This window comes from Nomascus leucogenys, chromosome 4 (genome assembly GCF_006542625.1).
Source record: "Nomascus leucogenys isolate Asia chromosome 4, Asia_NLE_v1, whole genome shotgun sequence".
Classification (NCBI taxonomy): Eukaryota; Metazoa; Chordata; class Mammalia; order Primates; family Hylobatidae; genus Nomascus; species Nomascus leucogenys.
Genome location: NC_044384.1, coordinates 129,814,327 through 129,826,857, shown reverse-complemented (window position 1 = coordinate 129,826,857; position 12,531 = coordinate 129,814,327). Strand labels below are relative to the sequence as shown.

General features: G+C 38.5%; 1 protein-coding gene across 5 annotated transcripts in view; it reads right to left on the bottom strand.

Moving 5' to 3' along the window:
* The window catches only part of ZNF385D (zinc finger protein 385D), a 975,802-nt gene that overhangs the window by 147,522 nt on the left and 815,749 nt on the right, over positions 1-12,531 (bottom strand). For all 5 annotated transcript variants that reach the window (XM_030812269.1, XM_030812271.1, XM_003256743.3 and 2 more), the window contains one exon: positions 12,250-12,360. In XM_030812269.1, coding sequence (XP_030668129.1) covers positions 12,250-12,360 — 111 coding nt within the window. The remainder of the gene's footprint in view (positions 1-12,249; positions 12,361-12,531) is intronic.

The window sequence follows — 12,531 nt, the reverse complement described above, 5'->3', positions numbered from 1 at the left end:
CAATCTTGGCATTCAGTGTCTAAATATTTTGTAAAACTGGTACTTATGGACATGGCTGGTCAATAAGTAAACAAATTTAACATTTCCGGTACATGAGTTTATTTTATTCACATATAATGATACAAAGACATTTCTTAAAACTCTAAGAGAGTTTCTAGTCTTGTATTTCAATTCTGCAATGATTATGTTTGGTTTATAAAACATAGTTTAAAGGTTGGTATGTCATTTATAAACTCAACATTAGATCTTCTATTGAAAAATAAAACAACAATGTTTAAAATTTGCACTGAACAGTGAATGATATTCAAGGCTCAAAACAATAGAAAGTATAAGGGCAATTAATTCATATGTGTCAGCTTATATAGACCAAAGAAACTGCAATGAGTTATTATCTGATACGGTCATGAAATTCAGTTCAAACCTAAGTCAAACATTCAGATAAAATGGCGATATCTGTGGTAGACAGAATAATGGCTTCCTAATGCTGTTTAAATCGTAATCCCAGGAAAATATGAATATGTTACATTACATGACAAAGGGGAATTAGGTTAGCAGATGAAAATAAAGTTGTTAATCAGCTGACTTTAAAATAAGGAAATTATCCTGAATTATCCAGGTTGGCCCTTTGTGATCACAAGGGTCTGTGGATGTGGAAGAGGGAGGCAGAAGAGTGAGACAATGATTACACGTGAGAGAAACTGAGCTGGCCCTCGCTGTTTTTGAAGATGAAATGGGGTCTGGCCCTTGCTGTTTTTGAAGATGAAATGGGGTCACAAGTCAGGGAATGCAGGCAACCTCTAGAAGCTGAAAAAAGCAAGAAACTGGATTCTCCCCTGGAACCTGCAGAAATAACATGAGCCTGTAGAAAGAACATTAACCTTGCAGACACCCTGACTTTATCCTATTGAGACCCATTTCAGACTTCTCACCTTCAGAATGGTAAAGTAATAGACATATCTCAGAAATATTGCAATTTGGTTCCAGATGACCCCAGTAAAGCAAGTATCACAGTAATGTTAGTCATGTGAATTTTCTCATTTTGCAATGCATACAAAAGTTGTTTATACCATACTTTATTAACTGTGCAATAATATTGTGTCTAAAAATACAATGTATATACTTTAATTTTAAAATATGCTATTGCTGAAAAATGCTAGCAGCATGAACTTTCAGCCAGACATAATGTTTTTGCTGGTGGAGGGTCTTGGCTCAGTGTAGATAGCTATTGGCTGATCATAGTGTTGGTGGTTTCAGGTTGAGATAGCTGTGGCAATTTCTGAAAATAAGACAACAATGAACTTTGTTGCATCTAGAACTCTTTTCACAAAATATTTCTCTGCAGCATAAAATGCTGTTTGATAGCATTTTATACACACTAGTACTTCTTTCAAAATTGGAGTCAATCCTCCCAAAGTCTGCCACTGTTCTGTCAATTAGGTTTATATAATATTCTAAATTCTTTGTTGTCATTTCAGCAATGTTCACAGCATCTTCATCAGCAGTAGATTCTATCTCAAGAAACGACTTCCTTAGCTCATTCAAAAGAAGCATCTCCTCCATGAAAGGAGGAGGTTATCTGAGATTTCATCAATTCAATCACATCTTCAAACTCTACTTTTAATTATACTTCTTTTGCTATTTCCACAATATCTACAGTTATTTCTTTCACTGGAGTTTTGAAACACTCAAAGTCATCCATGAAGATTGGAAGAAACTTCTTTTAAATTCCTGTTAATGTGGATATTTTGACTTCCTCCCATGAATTACAAATGTTCTTAATGGCATCTAGAATGGTGAATTTTTTCCAGAAGGTTTTCAATTTATTTGGGCAACATACATCAGAGGAATCACTATCTATGGTAGCTATAGCCTTAAAAATATATTTCTTAAATAATAAGAGTAGGAAGTCAAAATTACGTCCTTATCCATGGGCTGCACAGTGAATGTAGTGTTAGGCGTAAAAACAACATGAATCTTCTTGAACATCTCTATCAGAGCTCTCGGGTGATGAGGTACATTGTCAATGAACAGTAATATTTTGAAAGAAATCTTTTTTTCTGAGTAATAAATCTCAAGAGCGGGCTTAAAATATTCAGTAAACCACGATGTAAACAGATGTACTATCATCCAGCCTTCTTGTTGCATTTGTAGACCACAGGCAGAGTTGATTTAGTGAAATTCTGAAGGGCCCTAGGATTTTTGGAATAGTCAGTGAGCACTAGCTTGAATTTAGACACTAACTTCATTGGCTCCTACCAAGAGAGTAAGCCTGCCCTTTGAAGCGTTAAAGCCTTCTCTCTCTAGCTAGGTAAGTCCTAGATAGCATAATCTTCCAATAGAATGCTCTTTGGTTTACACTTAAAATCTGTTGTGTAGTGTAGCCATCTTTATCACCGGCCTTAACTGGATCTTCTGGATCACTTGCTGCAGCTCCTACATCAGCACTTGCAGCTTCACCATGCAAGTTTATGTTACGGAGAGGACTGCTTTCTTTAAACCTCGTGAACCAACCACTTCCAGCTTCAGACATTTTTTCTCACGTCTCTTAGCCTTCATAGAATTGAAGAGAGTTAGGGCCTTCCTCTGGATTAGGCTCTGATTTAAGGAAATGGTATGGCTGGTTTGATTTTCTATCCAAACCACTAGCACTTTCTCCATATCAAACATAAGGCTCTTTTGCTTTCATATCATTCATGTGTTTACTAGAGTAGTACATCTAATTACCTTCAAGAACTTTTATTTTACAGTCACAACTTAGCTAACCATTTGGCACAAGAGGCCTTTCAGCGTAACTCTTCTTTTGACATGTTTTCCTCACTAAGCTTAATCATTTCTGGTTTTTGATACAAATGAAAAGATGTATGACTCTTTCTTTCACTTGAACACATACAGGCAATTGTAGTTTTTTTTTTTTTTTTTAATACTTTAAGTTCTGGGGTACATGTGCAGAATGTGCAGGTTTGTTACATAGGTATACATGTGCTATGGTGGTTTGCTGCACTCATCAACCTGTCATCCACATTAGGTGTATCTCCTAATGCTATCCCTCCCCTAGCCCTCCACCCACTGACAGGCCCCGGTGTGTGATGTTCCCCTCCTTGTGTCCATGTGTTCTCATTGTTCAACTCCCACTTATGAGTGAGAACATGCGGTGTTTGGTTTTCTGTTCTTGTGTTAATTTGCTGAGAACGATGGTTTCTAGCTTCATCCATGTCCCTGCAAAGGACATGAACTCATCCTTTTTTATGGCCGCATAGTATTCCATGGTGTATATGTGCCACATTTTCTTTAACCAGTCTATCATTGATGGGCGTTTGGTTTGGTTCCAAGTCTTTGCTATTGTGAATAGTGCCGCAATAAACATATGTGTGCTTGTGTCTTTATAGTAGAATGATTTATAATCCTTGGGGTATATACCCAGTAATAAGATTGCTAGGTCATATGGTATTTCTGGTTCTGGATCTTTGAGGAATCACCACACTGTCTTCACAATGGTTGAAGTAATTTACACTTGCACCAACAGTGTAAAAGCATTCCTATTTCTCCACATCCTCTCCAGCATCTATCATTTCCTGACTTTTTAATGATTGCCATTCTAACTGGTGTGAGGTGGTATCTCATTGTGGTTTTGATTTGCATTTCTCTAGTGACCAGTGGTGATGAGCTTTTTTTCATGTTTGTTGGCTGCATAAATGTCTTAAGAATTGTCTGTTCATATACTTTGCCCACTTTTTGATGGTTTTTTTTTTGTTTTTGTTAAATTTAAGTTCTTTGTAGATTCTGGATATTAGCCCTTTATCAGATGGATAGATTGCAAAAATTTTCTCCCATTCTGTAGGTTGCCTGTTCACTCTGATGATAGTTTCTTTTGCTGTGCAGAAGTTCTTTAGCTTAATTAGATCCCATTTGTCAATTTTGGCTTTTGTTGCCATTGCTTTTGGTGTTTTAGTCATGAAGTCTTTGCCCATGCTTATGTCCTGAAAGGTATTTGCCTAGGTTTTCTTCTAGAGTTTTCATGGTTTTAGGTCTTACATTTAAGTCTTTAATCCATTGTGAGTTAATTTTTGTATAAGGAGTAAGGAAGAGGGCCAATTTCAGTTTTCTGCATATGGTCAGCCAGTTTTCTCAACACCATTTATTAAATAGGGAATCCTTTCCCCATTGCTTATTTTTGTCGGGTTTGTCAAAGATCAAATGGTTGTAGATGCGTGGTATTATTTCTGAGGCTTCTGTTCTCTTCCATTGGTCTATATATCTGTTTTGGTACCAATACCATGCTGTTTTGGTTACTGTATCCTTGTAGTATAGTTAGAAGCCAGGTAGCATGATAACCCCCAGCTTTGTTCTGTTTGCTTAGGATTGTCTTGGCTAATTCTGTGAAGAGAGTCAATGGTAGCTTGATGGGGATAGCATCAAATCTATAAGTTACTTTGGGCAGTATGGCCATTTTCACGATATCGATTCTTCCTATCCGTGAGCATGGAATGTTTTTCCATTTGTTTCCTCTCTTATTTCCTTGAGCAGTGGTTTGTAGTTATCCTTGAAAAGGTCCTTCACATCCCATGTAAGTTGTATTCCTAGGTATTTTATTCTCTTTGTAGCAATTGTGAATAGGAGTTCACTTATGATTTGGCCCTATGTCTGTTATTGGTGTATAGGAATGCTTGTGATTTTGGCACATTGATTTTGTCTCCTGAGACTTTGCTGAAGTTTTTATCAGTGTAAGGAGATTTTGGGCTGAGACAATCGGGTTTTCTAAATATACAATCATGTCATCTGCAAACAGACAATTTGACTTCCTCTTTTCCTTTTTGAATACCCTTTATTTCTTTCTCTTGCCTGATCTCCTGGCCAGAACTTCTGATACTGTGTTGAATAGGAGTGGTGAGAGAGGGCATCCTTGTCTTGTGCTAGTTTTCAAAGGGAATGCTTCCAGTTTTTGCTCATTCAGTATGATATTGGCTGTGGGTTTGTCATAATAGCTCTTATTATTTCAAGGTAGGTTCCGTCAATACCTAATTTATTGAGAGTTTTCAGCATGAAGGGGTTTTGAATTTTGTTGAAGGCTTTTTCTGCATCTGTTGAGATAATCATGTGGTTTTTGTCATTGGTTCTGTTTATGTGATAGATTACGTATATTGATTTGCATATGTTGAACCAGGCTTGCATCCCAGGGATGAAGCCGACTTGATCATGGTGGATAAACTTTTTGATGTGTTGCTGGATTAGTTTTGCCAGTATTTTATTGAGGATTTTCGCATTGATGTTCATCGGGGATATTGGCCTGAAATTTTATTTTTTTGTTGTGTCTCTGCCAGGTTTTAGTATCATGATGATGCTGGCCTCATAAAATAAGTTAGGGAGGATTCCCTCTTTTTCTGTTGCTTGGAATAGTTTCAGAAGGAATGGTACCACCTCTTCTTTGTACCTCTGGTAGAATTCGGCTGTGAATCCATCTGGTCCTGGAATTTTTTTGGTTGGTAAGCTATTAATTACTGCCTCAATTTCAGAACTTGTTATTGGGATTTGACTTCTTCCTGGTTTAGACTTGGGAGGGTGTATGGGTCCAGGAACGTATCCATTTCTTCTAGATTTTCTAGTTTATTTGCATAGAGGTGTTTATAGTATTCTCTGATGGTAGTTTGTATTTCTGTGGGATCAGTGGTGTTACCCCTTTATCATTTTTTATTATGTCTATTTGATTCTTCTCCCTTTTCTTTATTAGTCTGGCTAGCAGTCTATTTTGCTGATCTTTTAAAAAAATCAGCTCCTGGATTCATTGATTTTTTTTTTTTTTTGAAGGGTTTTTCATGTCTCCATCTCCTTCAGTTCTGGTCTGATCTTAGTTATTTCTCATCTTCTGCTAGCTTTTAATTTGTTTGCTCTTGCTTCTCTAGTTCTTTTAATTGTGATGTTAGGGTGTCGATTTTAGATTTTTCTTGCTTTCTCTTGTGGGCATCTAGTGCTATAAATTTCCCTCTACATGCTGCTTTGAATGTGTCCCAGAGATTCTGGTACATTGTGTCTTTTTTCTCATTGGTTTCAAAGAATTTATTTGTTTCTGCCTTCATCTCGTTATTCACCTAGTAGTCATTCAGGAGCAGGTTTTTCAGTTTCCATGTCATTGTGCAGTTTTGAGTCAGTTTCTTAATCCTGACTTCCAATTTAATTGCACTGTGGTCCGAGAGAATGTTATGATTTCCATTCTTTTCCATTTGCTGAGTTGTGTTTTACTTCCAATTATGTGATCAATTTTAGAATAAGAGCAATGAGTTGCTGAGAAGAATGTATATTCTGTTGATTTGGGGTGGAGAGTTCTGTAGATGTCTATTAGACCCACTTGGCCCAGAGCTGACTTCTGAATATCTTTGTTAATTTTCTGTCTCATTGATCTAATATTGATAGTGCAGTGTAAAAGTCTCCCACTATTATTGTGTGGGAATTTAAGTCTCTTTGTAGGTGTCTGAGAACTTGCTTTATGAATCTGGATGCTCCTTTATTGGGTGTATATATATTTCAGATAGTTAGCATATGTATTTAGGATAGTTAGCTCTTTTCGTTGCATTGATCCCTTTGCCATTATGTAATGTCCTTCTTTGTTGTTTGATCTTTGTTGGTTTAAAGTCTGTTTTATCAGATACTAGGATTGCAACCCCTGCTTTTTTTTTTTTTTTTTTTGCTGTCCATTTGCTTATTAAATATTCCTCCTACCCTTTAATTTGAGCCTATGCGTGTTTTTACACATGAGAGTCTCCTGAATACAGCACACTGATGGTTCTTGCCTCTTTATCCAATTTGCCAGTCTGTGTCTTTTAATTGGGGCATCTAGTCCTTTTACATTTAAGGTTAATATTGTTATGTGTGAATTTGATACTTTCATTGTGATGCTAGTTGGTTATTTTGTCTTAGTTGATGCAGTTTCCTCATAGTGTCGATGGTCTTTACAATTTGGTGTGTTTTTGCAGTGGCTGGTACCGGTTTTACCTTTCCATATTTAGTGCTTTCTTCAGGAGCTCTTGCAAGGCAGGCCGGGTGGTGACAAAATCTCTTTTGCTTGTCTCTAAAGGATTTTATTTCTCCTTCACTTAAGAAGCTTCGTTTGCCTGGACAGGAAATTCTGGGTTGAACATTCTTTTCTTTAAGAATGTTGAATATTGACCCCCACTCGCTTCTGGCTTGTAGGGTTTCTGCAGAGAGATCCATGGTTAGTCTGATGGGCTTGCGTTTGTGGGTAACCCGACCTTCCTCCCTGTGTGCCCTTCACATTTTTTCCTTCATTTCAACCTTGGTGAATCTGATGATTATGTGTCTTGGGGTTGCTCTTCTCGAGGAGTATCTTTGTGGTGCTCTCTGTATTTCCTGAATTTCAATGTTGGCCTGTCTTTTGCTAGGTTGGGGAAGTTCTCCTGAGTAATATCCTGAAGAGTGTTTTCGAACTTGGTTCCATTCTCCCTGTGACTTTGAGGTACACCAACCAAACGTAGGTTTCGTCTTTTCACATATTCCCATATTTCTTGGAGGCTTTGAAATTGTTTCTTTGTTTCTTTTCATTCTTTTTTCTCTAATCTTGTCTTCGCGCTGTATTTCATTAAGTTGATCTTCAAGCTGTGATATCCTTTCTTCTGCTTGATCAATTCGGGTATTGATACTTGTGTATGCCTCACGAAGATCTCGTGCTGTGTTTTTCAGCTCCATCAGGTCATTTATGTTCTTCTCTAAACTGGTTATTCTAGTTAGCAATTTATCTAACCTGTTTTCAAGGTTCTTAGCTTCCTTGCATTGCGTTAGAACATGTTTCTTTGGCTCAGAGGAGTTTGTTATTAACCACCTTCTGAAGCCTACTTCTGTCAATTCGTCAAACTCATTCTCCACCCTGTTTTGTTCTCTTGCTGGCAAGGACTTGTGATACTTTGGAGGAGAAGAGGCGTTCTGGTTTTTGGAATTTTCAGCCTTTTTGTGCTGGTTTCTCCCCATCTTCATGGATTCATCTACCTTTGGTCTTTGATGTAGGTGACCTTCCGAAGGGGTCTCTCAGTGGACATCCTTTTTGTTGATGTTGATGCTATTCGTTTCTGTTTTTCTTCTAATAGGCCGCTCTGCTGCAGGTTTGCTGGAGGTCCACTCCAGACCCTGTTTGCCTGGATATCACCAGCAGAGGCTGCAGAACAGCAAAGATTGGTGCCTGTTCCTTCCTCTGGAAGCTTTGTCCCAGAGGGGTACCCTCCAGATGCCAGCGAGAGCTCTCCTGTATGAGGTGCCTGTTGGCCTCTACTGGGAGGTGTCTCCCAATCAGGAGACATGGGGGTCAGGGACCCACTTGAGGAGGCAGTCTAACCCTTAGCAGAGCACGAACTCTGTGCTGGGAGATCTGCTGCTCTCTTCAGAGTCATCAGACAGGGAACATTTACATCTGCTGAAGCTGCGCCTATAGCTTCCTCTTTCCCCAGGTGCTCTGTCCCAGGGAGTTGGGGGTTTTATCTATAAGCCCCTGACTGGGGCTGCTGCCTTGTTTTTCAGAGATGCCCTGCCCAGGGAGGAGGAATCTAGAGAGGCAGTCTGGCCACAGGGGCCTTGCTGAGCTTCAGTGGGCTCCTCTCAGTTGGATCTTCCTGGCAGCTTTGTTTACACTGTGAGTGTATACCGCCTGCTCAAGCTTCAGCAGTGGCGGACACCCCTCCCCCAACCAAGCTGGAGCATCCCAGATTGACCTTGGACTGCCATGCTGACAGCGTGAATTTCAAGCTCGTGGATCTTAGCTTGCTGGGCTCTGGGGGGGTGGGACCCCCGAGCCAGACCACTTGGTTCCCTGGCTTCAGCCCCTTTCCAGGGGAGCGAATGGTTCTGTCTTGCTGGTGTTCCAGAAGCCACTGGGGTATGAAAAAAAAAAAAAACTCCTGCACTTAGCTTGGTGTCTGCCCAAACAGCTGCTCAGTTTTGTGCTGGAAACTTAGGGCCCTGGTGGTGTAGGCACCATAGGGAATATCCTGGTCTGCGGGTTGCGAAGACCATAGGAAAAGCACAGTATCTGGGCCGTAGTGCACAATTCCTCATGGCGCAGTCCCTTACAGCTTCCCTTGGCTAGGAGAGGGAGCTCCCCAACCCCTTGCGCTTCCCAGGTAAGGCAACACCCCACCATGCTTCTGCTCGCCCTCCATGGGCAGCACCCACTGTCCAACCAGTCCCAATGAGATGAATCGGTACTTCAGTTGGAAATGCAGAAATCGCCTGCCTTCTATGTTGATCTCACTGGGAGCTGCAGACTGGAGCTGTTTCTATTCGGCCAGCTTGCCAGCAACCGGCCATTGTAGGGTTTTAAATTGGCCTAGTTTCAGTGTTGTGTCTCAGGAAATGGGAAGGTCCAAAGAGAGGGTGGGAGATTGGGGAATGTCCAGATGGTGGAGCAATCAGAACATACACAACGCTTATCAATTAAATTTACCATCTTATATGGGTGGAATTCACAGTGCCCCAAAACAATCACAATAGTAACATCAAAGGTCACAGATCACCATAACAGATATAGTAAAAATAGAAAAGTTTGAAATATTGAAAGAAGAACCAAAATGTGATGCAGAGACACAAAGTGAGCTGAGACATGCCTGCATATTTGTGTTGTTTCAGGCCACTGAGTTTGTGGTAATTTATTTTAGCAGCAATAGAAGACAAATACAGTAATCATCTGGTAAATGGTCAAGACTGCAGTTGTTTAATTATGACCCAAAGTGATTAGTCTGTATCTCCAAATACCTTGGCCATGTTCCTTTTACAACATGCCAGACAGACCTGACAGCAAAGTTGTGAGAATGAGAAGCCAGTTGTCCCTAATAAATACATATTGATGCCCATTCTACTTTGAAACTTCAGTAACAAAATAAATTGCTACTCTCTCACCACGGAAATAAGAGTACATTTTTGAAAAATATGTTCATATTCCATGTGTTATGTCATATCAATTTATATTGTTAAAAATTATATATAAAAATGTGTATGTGTTTTCTAAAGCATATCTGACAGTATTTCTAAAGTGTCCAGTCATGAATTTGACATAAATCTACAGAATTAGAAACACTCCTAAAATAGAACCACTGTCTGGAAATGGTAAGCGACTCATCACTGGGAATAATCAAGCAAAAGACCTTGCCTGGATGTAAGAGGTGAAATTCTTGCAATTAGTAGGAGATTGGGTTCAGTGGCCTTGAAATTTCTTTCTAATTCCTAGTTTAAAAGAAGTGTTCTTAATAAAGAGAATATTGACAGTGAAATCATAGGCAGGAGGAGATATTTTAAGTAGTCTCATTAAATATAAGAAGCTGACAACATGGCTCCTGGGAGACTTTAAATCATTTGATTGGTTTCGAAGTGAAATATAAATACAATTTGGGAAAAGAGGAACTAAAAAGAAGCCACTTAAAATAATCATTATAAAACTATATAATTGTTTGCTGAGTGTTAAAAATGATCAAAGTTGAAGCTACTGAGTTTAGAACTCCTGTTTATGTGTTAAGAGGACTCTTTTTTACAACAGCTTGAAGAGATGATTACAGTCATCACTTGAGAATACTTTATTGGTAATCAATTCTTATGGTAAAGTTCTATCAATCAAATCAAAGTGCTCAGCATTAAAAAACAAAAAATCCCTTCACATAAAGTATTATATGTTTGGTATATTCTTTTTGGTTTTTAGCAGCAAATACCACTTAAGTGCTGGTATGGTCTGATTATTTGTATACCTGGAAAATTCATATGTTGAGATTCTGACCCCAAAGTTGATGATAGTAGCAGGTAGAACCTTTTGGGAGATGATTAAGTCATGAGGGCAGAGCCCCTTATTAATGAGATTGGTGCCGTTATAAAATAGTTTCAAGGGAGCTCCTTTATCCCTTCCACCATGTGAAAATACAGTGAAAATATGCCATCTGGGAACCAGAAAGCAGGCCCTTACCAGACAGTGAATTTGTCAGCACCTTGATCTTGGACTTCTCAGCCTCCGGAACTGTGAGAAATAAATTTCTGTTGTTTATAATCTACTCAGTTTATGGTACTTTGTTTTAGCTGGCCAAATGGACTAAGGTGTTATGCAGGCAATCCACTCTTCTCTTTTTAAAGTCAATGGATATTATAAAATTACCGGATGATTGCGTTAGTAAGTATGAGTTCTTAAGACAAAAGCAAAATAAAATGTAATGTTCTCTTCAAAGAGGAATAAACTATTTTGTTTATGCCTCATCTATTTCCTATACTCAATGATCTTGCATCCTATCTTCATCACCAGAGCATCTAAGAGTCTTACTTGACTGGAGAGGTTAAATACTGGAAGGCTTAACATTCTCCGAAATTCAGATCTGTTTGGTCATCTCCACACAGTGTATCAACTTACGATGAGAAAATGGTACCTCGATAGGATGGAGCCTTCTGTTTGCCTAGAGTGTGAATGCTTTCCATTTCCTATTCCTTCTAAACCACCGCTGCCTTTCTCTTCTGGAACTCTCAGGATTTAACTCCATATCTAAGCAGGTTTAGCAAGGAAAAGAAGACATACATTTTTTTTTCCCATTGGCCACAGATCAAAATTAATATCACTGGGATGGATCCAGAGTCCACCCTAGTCCTTAGAAATGGTAGAAAAGGTGTGAATAACTCCCTGAATAACTTGTGAAGCACCAGTCAGGTCCACAAATGTTTCCTTCCTACATGTTCTCCACTGAAGTCTTTTGGGGCTTGAATGGTTCTAGGTCTGTAGGACCCCCTGTTAAAATACCAATACTCCTAGGACAACTTGAGTGCTCTAGCACAAATATAATTAAGGACATAGTGGTAATACGGAATTTGAGGCCTCCATTCCAGGCAAAAAGAGTTTATAAACTCAAAATCTTGATCTTAAAATACGATTTGGTACCTATCTTATTTCAGAGTGTAACCTATTAAAAGTTCCATGGTCCAAAGTTTTACTGTTCCCAAAGGCAAAGTGTATTATCTACACGTAGTATTCCCAAAAGACTTAAAAAAAAAAAAAAAAAAAAAAAAAGTTAAACTGCAAGTATATAAGCTTGTTTACATGTGAATTTTCTGTAGTAAACAACCAAACATAACATAATAAACTCCAAAATTAAAGCACATAATGAGTTAAAATGTTATCTTTGAATTTTGACATGCTCAGTTACTGGAGAAAATGTCTAAGAAATCTTTTCTCCTGCAAGATTAGAACAGCAAAATGTATTTTTTTTATTGAATACTAAATGAAAAACTTACATCAGAATTAAATCTCAACTGGCAAATGTTGCATGATATGATTTGCTTTCTTCGATGGGGAAGAGGAACCCCGAATGTATGGTTTATTACAGCTTTCTGAATCGGGTCCATCTGTAATGAGAAAAAAGAAATACAACAAATAGAAATAAAGCTTGTCAGTTCCATTGGAATTTTGCCTATTTCATTAAAGAACCAATCTGTACAGCTTCATTCTACTGCTCACATTATAAAGAACCTTTTTATTCTAAGAAACAACATTTTTACTTTCTTGGAAAATAGATA